This window comes from Sus scrofa, chromosome 14 (assembly GCF_054392235.1).
Source record: "Sus scrofa isolate SSC_HxYL_T2T_F1_AM1 chromosome 14, Sscrofa_HxYL_maternal_Yorkshire_Landrace_v2.0, whole genome shotgun sequence".
Classification (NCBI taxonomy): domain Eukaryota; kingdom Metazoa; phylum Chordata; class Mammalia; order Artiodactyla; family Suidae; genus Sus; species Sus scrofa.
Window position 1 is genome coordinate 53,219,811 of NC_139396.1, and position 22,581 is coordinate 53,242,391.

At 44.4% G+C, this 22,581-nt stretch overlaps 2 protein-coding genes across 30 annotated transcripts in view; one reads left to right on the top strand and one right to left on the bottom strand.

Moving 5' to 3' along the window:
* TCTN1 (tectonic family member 1) overlaps positions 1-14,923 on the top strand; it is a 33,832-nt gene extending 18,909 nt beyond the window's left edge. For 5 of the 12 annotated variants that reach the window (XM_084996229.1, XM_001929436.7, XM_084996231.1 and 2 more), the window contains 9 exons: positions 472-492; positions 5,230-5,364; positions 6,369-6,494; positions 7,143-7,228; positions 7,757-7,897; positions 9,241-9,403; positions 11,392-11,517; positions 11,966-12,110; positions 13,005-14,923. In XM_084996229.1, coding sequence (XP_084852355.1) covers positions 472-492; positions 5,230-5,364; positions 6,369-6,494; positions 7,143-7,228; positions 7,757-7,897; positions 9,241-9,403; positions 11,392-11,517; positions 11,966-12,109 — 942 coding nt within the window. In that variant the 3' untranslated portion in view covers position 12,110; positions 13,005-14,923. Of the gene's footprint in view, positions 1-471; positions 493-5,229; positions 5,365-6,368; positions 6,495-7,142; positions 7,229-7,656; positions 7,898-9,240; positions 9,404-11,391; positions 11,518-11,965 lie in introns of all 12 variants that reach the window. The other 7 variants (XR_014827301.1, XR_014827298.1, XR_014827300.1 and 4 more) reach the window with 6 other exon arrangements.
* The window catches only part of HVCN1 (hydrogen voltage gated channel 1), a 37,609-nt gene continuing 26,598 nt past the window's right edge, over positions 11,571-22,581 (bottom strand). For 11 of the 18 annotated variants that reach the window (XM_084996292.1, XM_084996295.1, XM_084996294.1 and 8 more), the window contains 4 exons: positions 20,863-20,967; positions 18,124-18,355; positions 13,813-13,925; positions 11,571-13,460 (listed from right to left, as the gene is read on the bottom strand). In XM_084996292.1, the coding sequence (XP_084852418.1) occupies positions 13,395-13,460; positions 13,813-13,925; positions 18,124-18,355; positions 20,863-20,967 (516 nt within the window). In that variant the 3' untranslated portion in view covers positions 11,571-13,394. Of the gene's footprint in view, positions 13,461-13,524; positions 13,926-18,123; positions 18,356-20,862; positions 20,968-22,581 lie in introns of those variants that run through there. The other 7 variants (XM_021074359.2, XM_021074355.2, XM_021074356.2 and 4 more) reach the window with 1 other exon arrangement.

A 22,581-nucleotide genomic window follows, 5' to 3' on the forward strand; every position in this document is an offset into this window, starting at 1 on the left:
GCTGCACTGTGGAGCCAGGAGCTTGGCCTCGAGGCAGGAAGAGCAGTTAGGGGACCAGAGCTGGGCAGGCAGTGGTGTCCTTCTGGTGAGGACAGGCCCAGTGCAAGTGACCAGGAGGATGGGAGCCATGTCTCCATTACTGTGCTGTGATGACCATATGGAAAATACTGAATAATGACTGAAGTCCACTGAGGTATGGAGGCTTCCAGAGATGAGCCCTGCCAGACTGGTCTAGTGAGTTTCCAATCTGAAGGAAATGGATGTGGAAGGAGAATATAAAGTTACCTCTTTCATTGTGATGGAGATTACAAAAATATAGATAGATGGCAAGTCTTTATTAAGAACATTTCTGTTTTCCTCTTTGAGAAATCTTTAATATGGTGAATATGCCCTTTAACCCACACTCCAAAAAAGCAATAAAAATGTTTCTTTTTGTTGAACTTAACAAAATTTGTTGTTCTTTTTATCTAGGTGCCTGGTTCAGGAACAAAGGTAAGAGTACTTCTTAGTGGAATTGTCTTATTTTGGAGCCCTTTGAAATGAATACATTATGATTAGAAGGGTACATTTTTGCCAGTAACAAAAACATTTGCCAGAAAGCATGAAGAAATGAAATAGGGAAACACCTTATAGACCACCTTTTTATGATCACAAAAGGGTCATATTTTCAAATTCCCTTAGTTTTGTAGTCCACACTTGTTCATATTTAATGACCTAGCTGTCTTGAGTGACTGTGTGGTAGGTACTGTGTGATAGGTTCTGTGCTTTTAGGGAGTGCCTTGATATTGTCTCAGTTTCTTGTCAGGAGAGCTGGCTAGCTCCCAGCATGCTATGTGTCCATGTAGAAGATAGAAACATTTTGCCCAGTGAATGTACACACTCGTGTAGGAGGTGAGCACTCTCAGAGTAGCTTCCAGGGTTGGGTCACAGGTAGGTTCTATTCAAAGCCTTAACGCCCCAGCCCAGGGGCTCTCTAGGGCTGTGGTCAGGAAGCCACATCTCTTTGTGGATATGTCAGAAGGATGGTGGATCTTACCTCTTATTTTGGGGTTTGCGTCCTGTGCCTGCCTGTGAATACAGTCCCCAAGAAGGCCCAAGGCCATGCATGACCTTGTCCTTGTCTTCCAAAGCCTGAGGAGCCTCAGCCTTGGTTCCAAACTCTGCTTTGCCATTATTGGGTGACATGTACTTCAGTCTCCCCAGTTGCAGGTGGGGGTAGGTGTCTGCCCCAGAGGCTTGAGGTAAGGCTCCAGTGAGAGGACACACAGGTGGTGATTGGCGCGGCGTCGGTTACATGGTACTCTGCAGATAGCAGTCCCTGCTGTGATTGATTTCATCAAGTCTCTGGTCACAAACATGTTCGAGATAGCCATCTGGGAGGAAATAGTCTTGTGACTTTGGATTTCACACTACTGTGTGTGGGCCTGGATGTGCGAAAGTGCTGCCAAACTTATTTTTTAATTAATTACTTAATTTTGGCCACACCTATGGTAAGTGGTAGTTCCCAGGCCACAGACTGAACCCATACCATAGCTGTGATCCGAGTCACTGCAGTGACAATGCTGGATCCTTAACCTGCTACACCGAAAGAGAACTCCTGTCAAACTTATTTTAGTTACAGTACATCTTTAAGCAGAACCTTCCCTGGTGTGTAACATGGATCGAATCCAAAGCCCTAGTTGGAGCAGGGGTGGGGTCAGAAGCCCTCTACCTGCGCAGTCTCCCCATCTTCTGTTTGGTCCCTCTGGAGGAATCCTATGGCTCCTAGGGACCCAGTTTGAAAGCCATATAGTAGACCAGCTCTTAAATACCTCCAACCACTAAAAAAATGCTTTTATTCTACCATTCAAAGCTTGAACTGTCTGTGGGGGCAGCCTCCCTGTCCACCATGTGGCATCAGTACTAAGGTGGTTTCTAGTATGTTTTGGGCAATCAGTGGACAATTCAACGAATGAAGGTTTGGTTCAATCAAGTAGGGAAGACCTATTATGAGAAATAATGGGACATTACTGAGGGGCATGTATGTGCCAGGTTCTGTTCTAAGCACTACTCCAGTCCACGGTCCTCGAGTTGTTCCAGCCATCCTAGGAGATAGGTCCTTTTGTTGGCACTCTCTGGCACATGAGTGAGAGAGATGCATTAGCCTGCCCAAGGCTACACACCGGAGAGTGGCAGAGCTGGGGCAGCAAGCCAGGCTCTCTGGCCCCAGAGACCTTATTCTTAACTATGACACTGGACTGGCTCTACTGTGTGCCAAGCCCTGAGTTAGAAGTTTCACACATTCTCTCTTTGCATTTTGTGGCCACGTGTTCAGGACTTCTAACTCAGATCTGTGTGGCACCAGAGCTTGTGCTCATATCCGAGATGTGTTTAATTTTATTTTTATGCATCCGTGGCATATGGAAGTTCCCAGGCCAGGGGTTGAATCTGAGCACCTGGATCCTTTAACCCACTGCACTGAGCTGGGGATCAAACCCGTGCTGCCACAGAGACGACTCTGGATCTTAACCTGCTGTGCCATAGCAGAAACTCCGAAGTTAAAAAAAAATTTTTTTTAATGCAGCTTCCAAAGTGAGTTAGAGGATCAGGAATATAAAAATTGGATCCAACCATTAAATGAAACCCGTTATGATTGCCTGGAATGGTTGTCAGTATCTACTGAACCATTAGAGAAAGGTCGTCATGGCCCTGTCGTTGCATTGTTAAGTGTGCTTTAGTTCTTTGCCTTTTGTAGCTTGTGAATGGGAGACATTGAATAGGACATTCAGGAAACCAGAACAGCCCTAGCATTTCCATTCCTCTGACTGTTCCATTTGATGTTGATAGACTAGTGCAGCCCTTGTCACTTAACCTCATCCGTCGGTCTTCACAAAGCTGGTTTAAACTGAACCCTTCTGTGTCTGCCAGCCACCCTCACTCACCATGAGAATGGCTCCTCAGCGGCTTGTGTGGGAGGTGTGCCACATCAGGACATGCTCAGTTAAAGGATCCCAGGGTTGTCTGATGACTTAAACTTACGAGATAATTAACTCAGTCGCATGGGACTCCCTGCGGAACTCTTAAACCCAGTGGTGCTGCTTGTTACGCAGAGGACATTGTGATGACAGGTGTTGCCCTTCTGTGACTCTGTCACATGACAGCCGTCTTTGCTTCCAAACCATGTCATGTTCTTTTCTATTAGAGGTTTTACTTACAAGGACAGTTGCAGGTCTTCTTGGTCATGGGAGCAGACACGTAAGAACTACTTGTTTATCTGTAAATGACAGTTGGAATACTTGGTAATTTTGATTATAAACAGCATGGTACATGGTTGAGGGCAAAGTTCAAAGCAATGTAAACAACTCGATACAAGTTAGATTCCTCCCTAAACAGTGGTTTCTAAGAGCAGACATTTAGAGCAAACGTCCAGTTTGTCTCACGATATGAAGCAGCCCAAGAATCTAAAGGTTTGAGCCATTTATAGGATTGCTTGGTGCCTTGTCACTCTGCCATGAGTGAAAAATGTCCTTTAATAGCATTGGTCTGACCAGGGCTTCCTCATTGTGCTTCAGCGATTTATCTGTCTCTGCTTTTCTTACCCATGTCCCACAGCCCTGTGTGTGTGTGTGTGTGTGTGTGTGTGTAAGAGTGCATGTAGAAGTTGTGTATAAATTGGGTCAGAGGGGTTGATAGGGTTGAGGGGATGGACCCTGGCACTGTGTGGAGAATGCGTACGTGTGTGTATAGAGTGAGTGCATTTTTTTTTTTTTTTTTTGTCTTTTTGCTATTTCTTGGGCCGCTCCCGCAGCATGTGGAGGTTCCCAGGCTAGGGGTCTAATCAGAGCTGTAGCCACCAGCCTATGCCAGAGCCACAGCAACTCGGGATCCGAGCCGTGTCTGCAACCTACACCACAGCCCACAGTAACGCCGGATCGTTAACCCACTGAGCAAGGGCAGGGACCGAACCCGCAACCTCATGGTTCCTAGTCGGATTCATTAACCACTGTGCCATGACGGGAACTCCTTTTTTTCTTTTTTTTTTTTTTTTTTTGCCGAGCTGTTTCTGAGACCTATACCACAGCTCACGGCAACGCCGGATCCATAACCCACTGAGCAAGGTCAGGGATAGAACCCACAACCTCATGGTTCTTAGTTGGATTCGTTAACCACTGAGCCACGACGGGAACTCCCAGAGTGAGTGCATTTATCAGGAGCTGTGGTTTGCATGTGAAAGTTTATTATGCATTTGATGGTGTGATAGGAATTCACACATCATAAAACTTATGTTTAAAGTGTGCAATTCAGGAGTTCCCGTCGTGGCACAGTGGTTAACGAATCCGACTAGGAACCATGAGGTTGCGGGTTCGGTCCCTGGCCTTGCTCAGTGGGTTAACGATCCTGCGTTGCTGAGAGCTGTGGTGTAGGTTGCAGACGTGGCTCGGATCCCGCGTTGCTGTGGCTCTGGCATAGGCTGGTGGCTACAGCTCTGATTAGACCCCTAGCCTGGGAACCTCCATATGCCACAGGAGCGGCACAAGAAATGGCAAAAAGACAAAAAAAAAAAAAAAAAAGTGTGCAATTCAGTGGGTTTTGGTATATTCACCAGGTTGTGCACTCATCGCACATTCCAGAACATTCCCATCACCCAGTTAATCCCAGAATATTTCCATCACTCTCCAAAGAAACCCTCTGCTCATTAGCAGTCACTCTTCATTCTCCCTGAACCTTTTCCCCCAGCAGAGAAGGGTCTGTCTCTGTGGATTTGCCTGTTATGGACATTTCCTATAAATGGAATCCTATAATATGTGGGCTCGCACATTGTTCTCAGGAATCATCTGTGCTGTAGCTTCATTCCTTTTTATGGATGAATAATATTATATTGTGTAGATAGACTATATTCTGTTTATCTATTATCAGTTGATGGACATTTGGGTCATTTTCAGTTTGGGGTGATCATGAATACTGCTGTGAACACTTGTGTTCAAGTTTTTGTGTGAACGTATTTTTGGACATAATCATTTTTAGCATTTAGGTTACATCCTCAGATACTTTCTGTGTGAATGTATATGTGTATTTTCATATATACCATATTTGCAAATATGGAATTCTGGTATGCACATTGTTCTGTGCATGCTTTTTCCTGCTTGGCAGTATATCCATGAAAGTGTGTTTCAAGTTTTTTGTTATTTCTAATCCATTCACCTCTGTTGTGGTATGTCTTTAGTAATCCAAGACTTCTTTACTTTGCAGGTCCCTATCACTGTTCAGTCCATTGTCATTCAGTCTCTAAATAAAACACTAACCCGGCTGGAAGGCATTGACTTATTGAAGCCAAGACATGTGGAAGCTGGACACAATAAAATCTGCATTAACATTGTTCTCAAGGTAGGAACCCAATTTGGCTTCAAAAAGTTCACTATTTGTGGCCAACTCAAGCCTGCATGGTCCTAAGGGATAGTAACTGGACACTCTCCACAGGGGGCTCTGGCCCATCCGAAGGTATTGCTTGTCCCAGCTTCCTGCTTGCCTATATCCTGTCTCACCAGAGGACACTTCTCTGGCTGTGAAATAATCATGTGTGATTTTTCTCCAGATACCTAGTGACCTGTAAGAATATATCAGGGGGAAGTTCCCATTGTGGCTTAATGGGTTAAGGACCCAACATTGTCTCTCTGAGGATGTGGGTTCAATCCATGACCTTGCTCAGTGGGCTAAGGATCTGCAAGTTGCAGTATAACTTGGAGATGCGGATAAGATCTGGTGACCCCGGCCCCGGGAACTTCAGTATGCTGCAGGTGCAGCCGTAAACAAAACAAAACAAAACAAAAACCAGGGAGTTCCTTGGTGGCTTAGTGGGTTAAGGATATGGCATTGTCATTGCAGCGGTTCAGGTCACTGCTGTGGTGTAGGTTTGATTCCTGGCTCTGGAACTTCCACATGTTTCAGGCATGGCATAAAAAAAAAAAAAGAAAAGAAAAAAAGGGAATACATCAAAATTTGTTCTTGCTGCTGTTCTAACAACACTTTTTTTTTTTTGTCCTTTTAGGGCCCTACCTGCAGCACATGGAACTTCCCAGGATAGGGGTCAAATTGGAGCTGTTGTTTTAACACATTTATCTGCAGAGACAGGCTGATTACCTTTTGCTCAGACCAGCTAATTTGGAACTTATGTGATTGAGTACACAGAGCCTCAAATGACCCTGTCTGTCAGCTGAGGATGATGCTGGGGTATCACCTCCCATGACTCAATTGGACAGGAAAAGAAAAGCTTTAACACATGGAGAAATATATATATAGGAGGCAAATATATATGTTTTATTTTAGTCATTAATATAGCAATATAAATGTATTGGGAACAGGTGTATTTGAAGTGTCATTTTGTTTTTTAGGTAAAGTACAGCCTCACATATACAGATGCAGGTGAAATAATAAAAGCTGATCTCTCTCTCCTTCTGGGAGCAGTTAGCAGTGCAATGGTTCCACTCCAGCAAAAGTTTGACATTTATTTTATTCAGGTAAATTTGATGAATTTTGCACAAGTGTGTAATGGCCAAGTATAAAGAAATCATGATTTAGTGAAAAGAATCTTCAATTAGAAGTATTAACACATCTGGAATTCCATGGCTCAGTGGAAATTAATCTGACTGGTATCCATGAGGATGCAGGTTCGACCCCTGGCCTTGCTCAGTGGGTTAAGGATCCGGCATTGCTGTGAGCTGTGGTGTAGGTTGCAGACATGGCTTGGATCTGGCGTGGCTGTGGCTGTGGTGTAGGCAGGCAGCTATAGCCTCATTTCGACCCCTAGCCTGGCAACCTCCATATTCCGTGTGTGTGGCCCTTTAAAAAAAAAAAAAAAGTATCACCACATCTGTTTGTACAGAATAAAGGGTTGTGTGTAGCATGTGGAGCTTATAATGAAATCAAGCCAGAGTCCTTGTATCTTTTCCATTTGGGAATAAGATTCTCTTCCGTATGAGCTTGTTCTTTTACAGCATGCTATACTCCTACACCCAGCAGATATATTTATAGTTCTGAGTAGGGGGAGAAATTCTTTTATTGGTTGGTTATCCCAGATTTTATTATGAAAACCATTTCATTTTCCCCTCTGCCATTTCCTTATTAACATGAGAATTACTTGGGGGCATTTCTGCACTGTCTTTCAGCAAAATACAAAGCCAGTTCCTCTCAGTGGAAACCCCGGTTATGGTTTGGGGCTCCCGCTAGCTGCTGGATTTCAGCCTCGGAAGGGATATCCTTTTTGGTTCTGTAGAGGAGCTTGATTTCCTTGTCCACGTGTGTGGGCCACACTTTTCTTTACTGCTGAGGTTCCTGAGGATGGGAGAGACCAGTCTCGGCCAGACATGCTCTAGGTGGCTCTGGTGGGTGGTGAGTCTGCACAGCAAGCAGGGCAGTGTGGGGCCTCACAGGTTGAATCAGTGCGGCCCAAGAACTGTCTTACAATGAAAATCTTAAGACAGGAAATTTGACAGATATTTAGATGTATTTAATTTTACACTTAAACAGAGACTCAAATTGAGTGATTTTGAAAATTTGGAATTAATTTTGAAGGACCAGTTTGAGAATTTTTCTTTGAGGATCTCCTAATCAAGGAAAATAACTTTTTTTTTTTTTTTTTTTTTTTTGCCTTCTCCTGGGAAATAACTGTCAAAATTCCAGCGGGGTAATTTGGGTCTCACAGGCCTCACATTACATGTGTGACACCATCTGCTGAGTCAGCTCTGTCAGTACCAGGCAACTCCCTTAACTTTCTATGAAAGTCTGGGATTATTCAGACCACAAATAGATACGGACAATTTACTATCCTTCGTAGCACAACTGAGCAAGACTGCTTAGCAATAGAGGGAATCCGGACCCCAGTATTATTTGGTTACAACATGCAATCTGGCTGTAAACTCAGGTAAGAGACTAACTCGTGTTGAACAGAAAAGAAAGCATTTCTACCTTTCCCCATTTTAGTCAAATCTCTGCATCAGCTGCCAAGGTCATTAGCATTATTATTAGTGGATGGTCGCAACAGTAACAATAACTTATAATGATGTAGTTTTTGGTTTTCTTATTTTAATTCTCATAGCCATAAACCATTTGTCATGATTCAAAGGAAAATTGTTACAACCGTTTTGCTTAGCAAATAAGACAGAGTGAAAATCTCAAAGCTTTGTATGTTTTGTTTCTAAGGTGGCCTTGCACTTGAATTCATAGAAAAATACTTTCCCTGAAGTCCTTCCTATACTTCTGAATTTTAATATACTCAGCACAGCTAACCTAATGAGAAGAAGCCTGAATGTGATCTCTGTTTGTAATTTGTTTTTTTATTTTCAAACATAATGTAAAATGTCAAACAGCTCTGGATGGCATGTTCTAAAGATAGCAGTTCTTACCCTCATTTTCCCCATCCCAGAGGCAGTCCCTTTCAACTGTTATAGCTGATTTTTTGAAAATTTACCCCCAAATCTTTAGCCTACATATGAGACTACTTCTTGATTTTTTGTTTTATAACTTATTTTAATTTTTTATTAACGTAAATTGATCTACAATGTTCCAGGTGCACAGAAAAATGATTCAGTTATCCATATGTGTGTGTGTGTGTGTGAACTTGTGTGTGTATGTGTGTATATACACACACACACATACATATCTATTCTCTTTCAGATTTTTTTTCCATTATGGGTATTACAAAATACTGAATCGGAGTTTCTGTTGTGGCTCAGAGGGTTAAGAACCCGACTGGTATCCATGAGGATGCGGATTTGATCCCTGGCCTCTCTCAGTAGCTTAAGGATCTGGTGTTGCCATGAGCTGTGATGTGGGTTGCAGATGTGGCTTGGGATCTGGTATTGCTGTGGCTGTTTGGCTGTCAGCTGTCCCTCTGATTTGAACCCTAGCCTGGGAACTTCCATATGCCAAGTGTGTGGCCTTAAAAAGAAAAAAAAAAAAAAAAAAAAAGAAAAAAAATCAAACTAGTGACTGTAGTTCTCTGTGCCCTACAGTAGGTCTTTGTTGTTTATCTACTTTATTCTACTTATTTATTGAGTTCCCACTGTGGAGGGTGAAGATTTGGCTCTTTCTCCTTTGATCCCTATCCCACCACACACTGCTTCCCATCCTTATATCTCCCCAGGATATCGACATCCTTATTTTGGTTAGACCAGTATTCATCACTGACATTAATTAAAAAAGAAAAACTGCAGGTATGAACGAACAATCACCTCATTCAATTGACCTTGTTTTCCTTCCCAAAAGGCTGACCAAAACTATCACATGTCGGCTGGCAGCCCAGAAGGTGAAGAGCCTGCTGAAGGGTCAGGGCTTCCCAGATTACGTGGCCCCATTTGGAAATTCCCAGGCCCAGGATGTGCTGGACTGGGTGCCCATCCACTTCATCACCCAGACATCCCATGTGAAGGTAAAAGGGGAGAAGTTGGAAGGCCACATGCCGGTGGGTAGGGGGCACCTATTGTTGTGGGGGTGCTCTGGATAGGAGCCTGGACAATGTTGTCAGATGGACCTGGATCCTGAGTCCTGATTTTGCCCCACTGTTGCCTTTGGCCAGCAGCTGGATGGGTTTGAGCCTGTTTCCTCACCTGATAGCTCTGGTACCAACCCCATGGGCTTGTTGAGGGTTAAATGACGTGATGTTCATGGTGCCTAGAGGTTAGTCTATACATGGGAACCGCGACCAGTCGCCATCCTGTTCCTGGTTGGCGTTATACGAGGCCTCCTTTAGACATCGTGATATGATAGCTGTGTCAGGATTGTCTCAGCAAGACTCCCCCATCCACATAGCTGTCCCATCCATTGTTCCCTGGTTTATAAAAGCAGTCCACATGTGAGTGCTTTCAATTCTAAAGTTCCTGAAGGAGTTTAATGGAAGTTGACATCCTACAAATAGGTTCCGGATCACATGTGGTTCTTCTGCCCACCTTTTTCTTTTGTCTCAGCAGTCAGAGTGTGGGCCGCCCGTCACTGGAGGCGTGCTCTCCATCTTATCCTTTAATTGCCCAGCTTTTGCTTGTCACAGTTGCTTCAGGCCTCTCATTATCTGCTTGGTGTATTTATAGCTCGGGGATAAAGGGGGTGAAGACTAGCTCGCTAGCTCTGATCCCGCCCTCCCCACCCGGTGCCCAGCGGAGACCTGTGATTACTCAGTCCCTGCTGTTCAGCTGCTGAGTCTTGGCTCAGCTCTGTTGCCCCATTGAACCAGGCAGGCTGCTTGGGGCTTCTCAGAGATGGGTTCAGACATCCAATTATGACCTCCCCCTCAGAAGGGAAGACAGAGTTGGCGGAGAGAGGCAGCAGGATGGACATAAGCACTGCCCAGGTCTGTGCTGGTCCAGGGAGCTCAGAGGGCCGGGAGCAGGTTCCGTACCAGCCTTCCGGGTGGAGCGGCATGAGAGTATCTGCTAGACTCAGTCCGTATCAGCTGCATCTCCTCCTAATAATATTCTCAAGGATTTTTCAGCCTGTAGATTTCTTCAAAGGCAGTTCTAAGCCAAGGAATCTCACCCGTGCCTCTTTGGCAGGCACCAAATTTAGCAGGCCTGCTAGCTTCTCATGCCCTAAAGAGATGTATCTTTAAAAACTTTTTACTGTGGGAAACTTTCTTACCTACACAGAAGTAGAACACTACAGTGGAATTCCATCTCCCACTGTACGGCTTCAACATTATCACGTTTACCAACTGAAGAAACTAAAGGCAAGAAAGAGGTCTGGAAGGCCCACTTGCCAATTTTCCCCATGGGGCAGACCAAACAAAGGTCCTAGGGCAGAGGCCTCAGGCCTGGCTCCTAGTGTCCAGCCTGCACTTGGGTAGCGCCACTGTGGCGCCAGTGCTCTCGGTTCAGATGGAGAGTTAATGTCTTTGACAACTTAAGACACTGTCTGTTTACCCTGATGTAACATCTTCATTGCCAACTGGTGAAATCAGATAAATGAGAAGAAAGCCCTTAAATTTTCTCTAAGTGCATTTTAACATGGTATGCAGTCAGGTTTTATTTCTCTCTGATAATAATACTACTTCCCACTCTCTCCCCTGTTGCCAGTTTCTCCTCTAAGGTATCTCTGTGGTGGATGTAAACAGGTAGGTGAGGTTAGAGCTCCTAAAGCCCTGGAGGTTCCACATTTAGCTATTAGAGTTACCACAACTCCCAGGTAAATGCTGGCCTCTTTAGAAATAGGAAGGGATGGAAAAATTATGCTTTAGGTGGAGCATTGAGTACTTTAAAATATGTGCTTTCTCTAAGCTGTTTTTATCTGAACTTCTAGAGTCTATTCATTCTCTTGTTCAGAACATTTTGTAATATGTGAAACATTTTATAATTAAAACTCTGAACTGCAGATTAAGTTTGACTTGAGGTTGTATAATACATTGATTAATGGCATTTTGTTTTGCAGGATTCTTGCCAGCTCCCAGTGGCTTTGGCTATAGAAGTGAAGTGGACTAAATATGGATCCTTATTGAACCCACAGGCTAAAATAGTCAATGTAACTGCAAATCTAATTTCATCTTCTTTTTCTGAGGTAGGCCTAACTTTAAAGGTATGGGTTAAGACATGAGTCCAGACAAAACTCAGTTGTGATAGATGAAATTTATTATTTTGTAAAAAAAAAAAAAAAAGAATAATTAAAATTTAAACAATCTGAATTGTTAAAACAGCTTAGCAGTCATTATCTTTTAGAGGAAAAAAATTCCACTGAACACAGTGGTTTTAGTCACATTAGCATTCTTGTTTAGATTTGAAATTTACAATTCTCATGAAAATTGAGCTGTGAATGATATTGATGTGTTAGGACAACCTGAATGACAGCTGTCTCCTCTGAGTTAATGGCTGATGAGCCCTCTGCGTGGCTACCAGATTCATGAACCGACAGCAGTTGGGTGAGGAAGGGAATGAGAGCTGTCCCACCTTTGTTATCCTGGTAACACGCTGGAAGGCAGGGCTTGCATCACTCTGACTTTTTATTACAGACCCACTTAGGAAATGAAAGGACAATTCTTATTTCTACTGCGGTTACTTTTGTGGATGTATCTGCACCTGCAGAGGCAGGCTTCAGAGCTCGGCCAACCATCAACGCCAGGCTGCCCTTTAATTTCTTCTTCCCGTTTGTTTGACGTAAGTCATTAAACAAGGAAACTACACCACGCCTGTAGACTCGAGCATGTGGGGACCCAGCGTCCCTCAGAGACACTCCACTTTATTATACTTAAAACCCTTGAGGTTGCCCCCAAACCAACACACTTCCCCTCGCCACTCACTCCCCTCCTTTCTTTTCTCCTGTTGGCAATTTCATTTTACTTGGTTTAACTTAAAAGGGGCCCCCATCTGGTCTTGGTCATTACCAGTGCTCTCAACACATAGGTCACTTGTGGAGACCAAGTTGCAACCTTGGGAAGACAGCGAAGTAATCAGACCTTGAAGTAGCGCAGGCATTGAGGGTTTATCCAGTTTATTCATCCCCTGCTTTAATGTGAGTTATTTAAAAAATATTCATTGTTTTTTAGTTCAGGTTTTCTATCTTTTCAGGTCCTGTTGAAATGAGTACAAAAATAGCAAATTATTGTATAAAATCGTGCAAACAGAGTACAAGGTCTCACGAGGGGATCTTCCTCCAAATGTCATGTTAATTACAGTGGCATCTTGGTCTAATTGCCATTTCTGTACTAGGCACTGGAGCCAGCCTGCTCTCCAGCTGGTGGGCTGGAATGGGATGCCACAGAGTGGTTCCAAGCAGTTGAAGCTGGAAAGAATATAGTAGGAGGGCCCAAGGGAAGGAGAGAGTTTATTTTGTACATTAATTGTACAGTAATTGAGAAAAATGTTGTCAGGTGGCAGAACTAGGTGGAACCAGCTAAGAGCTGGAGGATGCAGAGAGGGGGCAGGGGAGAACAGCTCCTGGGGGGAACTTGCGATAAGCTGTTTAGATCAGAACAGCTTGGAAATAGAAAAGACTCTTCTAGAATGTTTGGGCAGCTAAAGTAGCTTCCTTGTTTCTTCTTTGTCTTTCAGAGTCCCCATATGAAAGGATGCACTGGTTCCTCAACATACATGTGACATGAGACAACTGTACACTTGATGAGATTATATACTGCTGGTAACTGTCCAGCTTTGTTCATTTTCAAGCAAGAGGAAAGTGCTGGACATGAGAAAAGTATAGTTTTATGATACATTTGTTAGAGTGTGGGGTGGGATGGGGGATGGACATTCTCAGTCACGCCCAGGAAGACACAGAGCCTTCTGAAAGTCCGTGTCCCCAGAATCCGAGCTGGCGACAGTGAGGCAAGGCCGTCAAAGCAAACCTCTCCCGACACAGCCCCAGGAGGGGGAGCTATCCTTCTTGTCACAAGCGTCACAAGCCGGTAAGGCAGGGTCTTCCCTTCAGGGTGGAGCAGATAGCATCTAGTTCACCTCACCAAGAAGTCCATGCTGTTTCAATAGCTTGTTAAGTCTTTCAATTTCTTGTTCCTGTTATTACAAAAGCAGACAAATAACTGGATTTACCTTCTGAGCCTCACCTGGCACGTGGCAGTCATGCAGTGAGCCCCAGGCACAACCCAGGGACACAGAGCTGAATGAACGCCATGCTCCTTGTGGAATCAATCAGCGGGCCCAGGCCAGGACAGATACCTGAAGGAGGGTGCCTGGCGCAGCTGCAGGGAGGGAGCTGAGTCTGAAAGAACCAGGAAGATGTGACCCAGGGAAGGGGGCTCAGGACTAAGGGCCCCGTATGAGCACAGGCCTGACAGGGAGGAGCACCCAGCTGGAGGGAGGGAACCCTCTGGGCAGACAGAGGGCATTTTCCCAACCATATTCTTACCTTCTCAGAGCAGCTGAATTCAAGGTGCTGGATCTTGGTGGCCAGTTGTATATTTATCTGTTTTAACCTTAACAGCTGCCGTTCTGAACGTGTCTTAACCGAGATGATGATCCCTGAAAAATAATTGCAAGGGTCTTTGTGATACTGGTTTCTCATTTAACCATTTGGAAAAAAAACCCTGTATTCCTTATAAATGTACCCAGTAGGGAAGAGTGGTGACAAGTAAAACAGTCATGGCTTAAAGGCATCAAAACTGAGGGTCAGATTTTTTGTTTCTGAGCTACTTGGTACCCAGCTGTGACATACTTCTTGGGCTTGCACAGTGTGAGAAATCCTTAAAAATAATCACTGACCAGAAGAGTGTTAAGCTCCTTAATATGGAGCTTGTTCACGACATTATGGCTGCTTGGCAGCAGTTGCTCCAAAGGCACTATGTACAAGCCTGGAAACATCAAGCTTGGGGTTGGGAATGTTACTTTCCCAACTTTCTGCCTCCAGAGCTGTGACCAGTTCAGCTGTCAGGTGAAGACCCGAATCTTGGCCAGTCTAGGGGAGGGTGTCATCAGCCTCAGCTGATGGCTCCATATGCCCACACCACAGGGGGGCCTTGCTTCAAAAGACAGCTGCGGTGGTGCTGCTCTGCCCCTTGCCGAGTGTGAAGGACTGAGTCTGGACTGTCACCCACACATGTGGTGCCCACGAGGCTTGGGGCAATGGTCCTTAGTCCACGGTGTTCCTGGGTTTCTCACTGAGTCCAGTTTAGCCTCACATTGCTTTTTCAGTCATACTACTAAGTTTGATAGCAATGTAATACTGGGCATTAGCCAGTCCTCCTGTGCCTTGTCACCACTGAGACAAGATGAACAAGTCTAAGACTTCTGGTTTCATCTGCAAAAGCAAATCTCACAACAGTGTGATGTGAGAGTACTGGATAGTAACTGGTTCGTGAATCATTTATAATCCGTTATGGTATATGTGCCGCACATGACCTTTGCACAGAGTGTTTTTCTGTTCAATCAATGAAAAAATATCAGCATAAGCATCTTCAGTATTATATGAAAAGCTTCCGTCATTTCCTTTGACAGAACCCAAATAAACGTTCTTAATAATCTTTGTTTTCATCCCTGGATCTTAACTGTCTGGTGCCCAAAGCCCTCCTGCCCGCACAGAGCTGCTAACAGGGCCCCTGCATTTGCTGGCTGGTGGGTGGTGCCACAGCACCTGGGCGCAGAGCACAGGAGGTGACAGGACCCACCATGACCCCAAAGGAAGGAGCTGGCAAGGGTGGGCCTGCCTCCAACAGGCAGCACCCAGTCTCCTAACAACAACCCATGGCCTGTCATTTTGGGCCCTAGTCTAGGGCTTCTCCAAGCTGCTGGCCACCCAAGCCACCCGGGGCTGCTTTAAAACCAACACCCCCAAACAACTCAATAGCAAAAAAAGCAAAACAAAACAAAAAACCCAATTGAAAAAGTAGAAGACCTGAGAAGACATTTCTCCAAAGAAGACATATGGATGGCTAACAGGCACATGAAAAAATGCTCAACATCACTAATTATTAGAGAAATGCAAATCAAAACTATAATGAATAGGCAAAACATTCTCTGACATCAACCTTACAAATGTTTTCTTAGGTCAGTCTCTCAAGGCAACAGAAATAAAAGCAAAAATAAACCAATGGGAACTTATCAAACTGACAAGCTTTTGCACAGCAAAGGAAACCATAAAAAAAACCAAAAAGACAGACTATGGAATGGGAGAAAATAGTTTCAAATGATGCAACTGACAAGGGCTTAATCTCTAAAATACACAACGTACACAGCTCAACAGCAAAAAAAACAAGCCAATTGAAAAATGCGCAAAAGATCTGAATAGACGTTTCTCCAAAGAAGATATACAGATGGCCAACAAGCACATGCTCAACATCAGTGATTATTAGAGAAATGCAAAATCAAAACTACTATGAGAAACCACCTCACACCAGTCAGAATGGCCATCACTAATAAGTCTACAAATAACAAATGCTGGAGAGGGTGTAGGGAAAAGGGAACCCTCCTACACTGTTAGTGGGAATGTAAATTGGTACAACCACCATGGAAAACAGTATGGAGGTACCTTAGAAAACTAAATACAGAACTACCATATGACCCAGCAATCCCCCTCCAGGGCATATATTCGGACAAAATTTTCCTTGAAAAAGACACATGCACCCACATGTTCATTGCAGCACTATTCACAATAGCCAAGACACGGGAACAACCCAAATGTCCATTGACAGATGAATGGATTAAGAAGATGTGGTACATATACACAACGGAATACTACTCAGCCATAAAAAAGAACAAAATCATGCTATTTGTAGCAACATGGATGAAACTAGAGACTCTCATACTAAGTGAAGTAAGCCAGAAAGGGAAAGATAAATACCATGTGATAGCACTTATATCTGGAATCTAATATACAGCACAAACAAACCTTTCCACAGAAAAGAAACTCATGGACTTGGAGAACAGACTTGTAGTTGCCAAGGGGACGGGGGAGGGAGTGGGATGGACTGGGGATCTGGGGTTAATAGATGCAAACTATTGCCTTTGGAATGGATAAGCAATGAGATCCTGCTGTATAGCACAGGGGATATATCTAGTCACTTAAGATAGAGCATGATGGAGGATAATGTGAGAAAAAGAATGTATATATGTATGTGTGACTGGGTTACTTTGCTGTACAGAACATTGACAGAACACTGTAACTATAATGGAAAAAATAAAATTCATTAAAAAAAAAACTACAATGAGGTACCACCTCACACTGATCAGAATGGCTAACATTAAGTCTACAAATAACAAATGCTGGAGAGGGTGTGGAGAAAAGGGAATCCTCTTACACTTTTGGTGGGAATGTAAATTGGTACAACCACGATGGAAAACAGTATGGAGGTTCCTCAGAAAACTAAATATAGAACTACCATATGATCCAGCAGTCTCACTCCTGGGCATATATCTGGACAAAACTTTTATTGGAAAATATACAAGCAGTGTTGACTGCAGCAGTATTCACAATAACCAAGACATGGAAACAATCTAAAGGTCCACAGACAGATGAATGGATTAAGAAGATGTACGTATACACAATGGAATACTACCCAGCCATGAAAAAAAACAAATTAATGCCATTTGTAGCAACATGGATGGAACTAGAGAGTCTCATAGTAAGTAAAGAATGTCAGAAAAGACAAATGCCATATGATATCACATATCTGGAATCTAATATATGGCACAAATGAACCTATCTACAGAAAAGAAACAAACTCATGGACATTGAGAACAGACTTGTGATGGCCAAAGGGAAAGGGGGAGGGAGTGGGATGGACTGGGAGTGTGGGGTTGGTAGAGGCAAACTATTGCATTTGCAGTGGATAAGCAATGAGATCCTACTGTGTAGCACAGGGAACTCTATCCAATGACTCGTGATGGAACATGATGGAGGATAATGTGAGAAAAAGAATATATATGTAACTAGGTCACGTTGCTGTACAGCAGAAATTGACAGAATATTGTAAATCAACTCTAATTTTTAAAAAATTTAAAAAAACACAAAACCCGACACCCTATCTGGGCTCCACACTAGACTCTCCACTTAAAGTGCTGAGGGTAATTCTGATTCAGCAGGTCCACGGACAGGCATGCGAGCAATTCTGACTAGTTCACTAGCAGCTGAACAACTAACCTAGTCACTGGGTCCATGTAAAATGACAGCACAAACAGCTTTTCTGAAATGGAGGCTCCCTCTACCAATAAGGATTCAACCTGAAAGCCACATTTCCACGATTGTGTTGGCCAGAGCTAGATCTCTGGCATATTAATAGGTGTTATTTCTCTAGAAAGTGTCAAATTGGTCATCTTGAAAAACAGAGTTCTCAAAGCCTTCACCATGCTAACTCGTGCTGAGACTTTCTTAAAGGGGGCAGAATCTCACAATGCAGCATTTCCCAGCTTCCTTGCTCTGCTCTCAGGTGGCGCCCCTCCCAAAGAACAGGTTTTGGTAGAGGCTCCTCAGGAAACACCCAGTTAAAAACAAGGCACTCGGGGAACCACGCTGGGAAGAACTGATCAGGAGTTTAAAATAAAGCCAAAAGGAGAAAGGCATGTCCTCGTGTCAGTTTGCAGCCAGTGGCAGTGGGATGCCAAATCAGAACACATCATGTTTCATGTTTCTGTTGACTCTCAGGAGGAGGACGGGGCCACAGTGCCCATGCCCAGGCTCCAGCCCCTGTCCCATCCCCACCAAGGCCCAGGAGCACAGAGAACTTACCGTTGATGATCCGGGCCACCCGCCACAGCCGGAGCAGAATCAGCAGCCCCAGTGCCTCAAACTCATGCTCCCGGAACAGGAGGACAACATCAAGAATGAAGGAAACCACCACCACAATGGCATCCAGGATCTCAAACTTGTGGTGAAAGAACTCGAAGCGGAAGACAAATATTTTAAAGAAAATCTCCATCATAAAAAAGGTCAAGATGGCCACGCTCATGTAGTGAAATACCTAAAGGCGAAAAGGAGACACAATGAGAGTAGATTCCAGACTGGTCACAGGCTGGGGCCAGTCACACAGACAAGCTGGGCTTGAGTGCACCTGTCCATTCCCCAGAGGGAGAATCCTTTGATTTCACCAGTCCTGACTTCCTGTCGGCACCAGGTGCCGTTCTCAGGCTGGGAACAGCACAGACATTGCTCTTTGAAGGGGAACGGGACAATGGCAGAATTGAAAACATCCACCATGCCCTTTGGCCCAGCAGTTCCACTGCTGGGAGTTTATCCTACAGCTAAGCTCACAAGTGCACAGTAACAAGATGTTTACGACAGCATCGTTTGCAGAAGCAAAGACTTTCTATGTTGTTTGTGGAATGATAGAAATGTGCATTAGATCAGGTCACTTGTTAAAGGCATTATGGTACCTTCACTATGCAGAGGTTCAAAAGACTAAGAAGGCTGATCTGTATGTACTGACTGGAAATGATCAACAAGGTAGATGGTAAGTGAAGAGAGTTCCCAGATCTTGCCTTGTAAGTACTGATCTCCGCTAAAGGAACCATTTCCATTCTGGGGCAGGGTAAATAGAAAGTGAGCTGGGACATCATCTTAGGCCAGAAAGTAAGGAAATGCCCAAGAGCCATGGTGTCGTGTCAAGAGGACACAGCAGGAGTTCCCATTATGGCTCAGCTTAGCAAACCCAACTAGTATCCATGAGGATATGGGTTTGATCCCTGGCCTCACTCAGTGGTTTAAAAGATCCACCGTTGCCATGAGCTGTGGTGTAGGTTGCAGACATGGCTGGGATCCCAAGTTGCTGTGGCTGTGGTGTAGGCCAGCACCTGCAGCTCTGATTTGACCCCTAGCCTGGGAACGTTCATATGCTGCAGGTGCGGCCCTAAAAAGGCAAAAAAAAAAAAAAAAAAAAAGATACAGCAGTCAGCTTGAACATGTTACAGAGACTGGATTTAGGACAATTTGAACATCAAAGAGAATGACTTCAATTGTAATACACTGAATACAAAAAAAAAAAAAAAAAAAAAAAATTCCATGGGCCCATACTGATAATGCACACACAGAAAAAAAGAAAGCACTTTCTAAAATAATACCAACTACTAGGTGCAAGAGGAAAGACAGAATTAGAAATCACCAGTTTGCAACCCCCTGTGTATTCACTGACTCACACAGTGACCATCAGTGGATGCTAACTGGGGAAAAAGAAATTTGCATGATACTAAAGAGCCACTGGGCAGATTATTTATAACTGCAAAGGGAAAAGTGCCCCTGGACAGTGGAGCAGTTCGGCTTTACTATCTTCATCAAGTGATCCAACAGGGAATCACTAATAGTGGGCCCCTGGCCCAACGTGTCATGATGCTAAAAAAAAAATCAGCCTACCAACAAAGAACTCTCGTTTTTTGAGCCTCTTGACCTAACCTCTGTTGTATAGGAAGTAGAATAAGGAACAGGTTAAAGGACCTCGAGCATAATGTCAGAAGTCTAGTTTGAAAAAAAAGCACCATGAAAGACATTCTTGGGATGAATGAGGAAATTTGAATATAAACTGGTTATCAGATATTACGGAATTACTGATCATTTTGGGGGGTCTGATAATACTGTTATGGTTCTGTAGGAGAAAGACCTCATTCTTAGGCATTGTTGAAATATTAAGGGGTGAAATGTCATGATGTCTTACTTTCAGATGGTCAGACAAAAATATACGAGTGTGTGCATATACAGAGAGATAAAGCAAATATAGCAAAATGTATATTTTCCTTTTTTCATAAGAAAAAGTAAAGGAAAAAGAAAAGCACAAGACAGTGAGTATAGCAGGCATATCACTGATTCTATTAAACAACAGAGGGAAAGATATTGGTCTGTCTGTGGGAGGACTCAGGCTGGCCTTGGCAAAAGTGGCCACAGGTAGGAAGAGTTTCAATATTTCTGCCCTTTCACAGTTTGAAAAGAGGTTTTTGCAATGTCCATTGAATTTTTTTCAAAGGGTGTGGGGAGATGCTTTTAAGCCCATGGCCTTCTCCCATGTTACTGGTGATGGGACCACACAGTGTGTTTTCAGTGCATCCACTGCCCTTTGGGTGAACTTCTGAGATGGACTCAGGCAGTAACCGTGAATCAGGGAATAAAGGCTGAGTGCATCCCTGGAATGGCTCCAGCACAGGGACCACATCAGAGTGTCAACAGCAGATACTGTGTGTCTCCCGCTGGGGGATGAGAAAGTGTTATTCTCCTGGTCAGACCTGCCCTCGAGAATCAGTGACAAATTCCAGCTCAGTGGCCTAGGATAGCTCAAGATCCAAGCCATCAGGTGACTTGAGGAGGTTTCCTGCGTGTCTCTACTTGGGGAAGGAAGACGTTTTCTCTTGCTCCTTGACTGAAAGTACCCAAACTACTCTCAAATAAGGCCTGGTGACTCCAAGGTGGGTGCTGTCCTCCCACCCCCAGGTCCTAACTGTGCAGATAATAGCAGTGAACCATATTAAAGGGCTGCAGACACACTACCCTGTTGGCATAGTTATTCTTGTCAGGCTGGATGATCTTCAGGTCCAGGACAAGCTCAGCGAGCACCAGGAGGGCATCCAGAATGACCAGGCAGATGATGATAACCTGTGGACCAAGGGAAAGAGCAAGAAAGCATGAGACCCAAATAGGGACCCTCCTTCCATCTTTAAGAGGCTGGAAACCTCGGCATGAAACCACTGGGGAAAGACACCAAGGATGGGAGGCAGCTGCCCACAGCCAAGCGCCTTGCAGGGAGCCTGTCAGGGGCCAGTTCCTCTGACACGAGCTCCTCCTTCCAGCCCAGGTGGTGCCTGTCCTCCTAAAGCCTCTGAGGCAAGTTCACTGTTTCTCAGTATCTCTCAAGCCCAACAGCTAATCCCTAGATGGCAAAAAATAAGCAATAGAGTTTCTACAAGTTTTTACTTTTCTAGTTTTGAGGGTTGTTGTTGCCAGGGTAGCCCAGACAGATAATCAATAATTTAAAACATCCAGCCTCAGAGATCTGAGTTGTAGGAGGCCCTCCAGGGGCGGCTTCCTCCAGGCAGCTGGGTTACAGTGACTTGCACTGTGCCGTGAGGTGCCCACCCCGCTCACGTGTGCTTGTGAAGGGGTGAAGGGGAGAGAGAGTCCTGCATTTCCTGGAGCTGCTGTGGGAAAGACAGTCCCCTGGGCTTTGTGACCTGCTGGTTGGGGGAGGATAGTGGGGACCAGGGTGGAGTGAGTAGGTGGCCTCATCAGGGGCAGTGGGGGTGGACATGATGACAGGTGGTGGAGATGGTGGTGAGAGCCATAAAGGTGGGGTGGAGGTGACAGCACCTGGGGAGACCATGGGGATGACATGGTGATGGCGGAAATGGCAGCAACAGGAGGATCCCCACAGGACACTGTGGGACCCCTCTCTTCCCCTGGAAGTTCTGGACCATCACTTCCTTCCCCCCGGGCTTTGCCTCTTACACTCTCAGAAGTAGGTTTGGACCTCTGAAATGTAATCTGCCATTATCTTGGTAGTTTTTGCCATTTCAGGTTGAAATTAAACAATTTCAGGCCTATATAAGAATGGACTGCTAAACCTTTGGACCATTTCAATTTATAGTAATTATTTCAGTAATTAAAGTACTTGATGACATGGTTTATTGTGAAAATTGCAAGGCAAATGGCTTGGTGATGAAGTTTTTTGCACAAACCGAAATTTGGTAGCTTAATAAATTAGTCTCAAGCCTCAGATGGGGTCTTTCTTTCCTTCTTTCCTTCTTCCCTCCCTCTGTGGTTTTGTTTTAGAGCTAAAGGATCTAAGAGCTCATCTGGTTTAAAACCAAGGCACAGAAATACTAAAAGCAATCTGAATAGGGCGTTCCCATTATGGCTGAGCAGAAATGAACCCGACTAGTATCCGTGAGAAGACAGGTTCAATCCCTGGCCTTGCTCAGTGGGTTAAGGATCCTGCATTGCTGTGAGCTCCGGTACAGGCTCGGATGTGCCTGTGGTGTAGGCTGGTAGCTGCAGCTCTGATTAAACCCCTAGCCTGAGAACTTCCGTGTGCTGCACCTGTGTCCCTCCCCCCCGCCCCCGCCCCCCAAAAATTACAGACTGAATATTCAGCCATAAAAAAGGAATGAAGCACTGACACAGGCCACAATGTGAATGAACCTAGAAAACATTATGCTAAGTGAAAGACGCCAAACACAAAAGACCACGTATATGATTCCACTTATGCGAAAT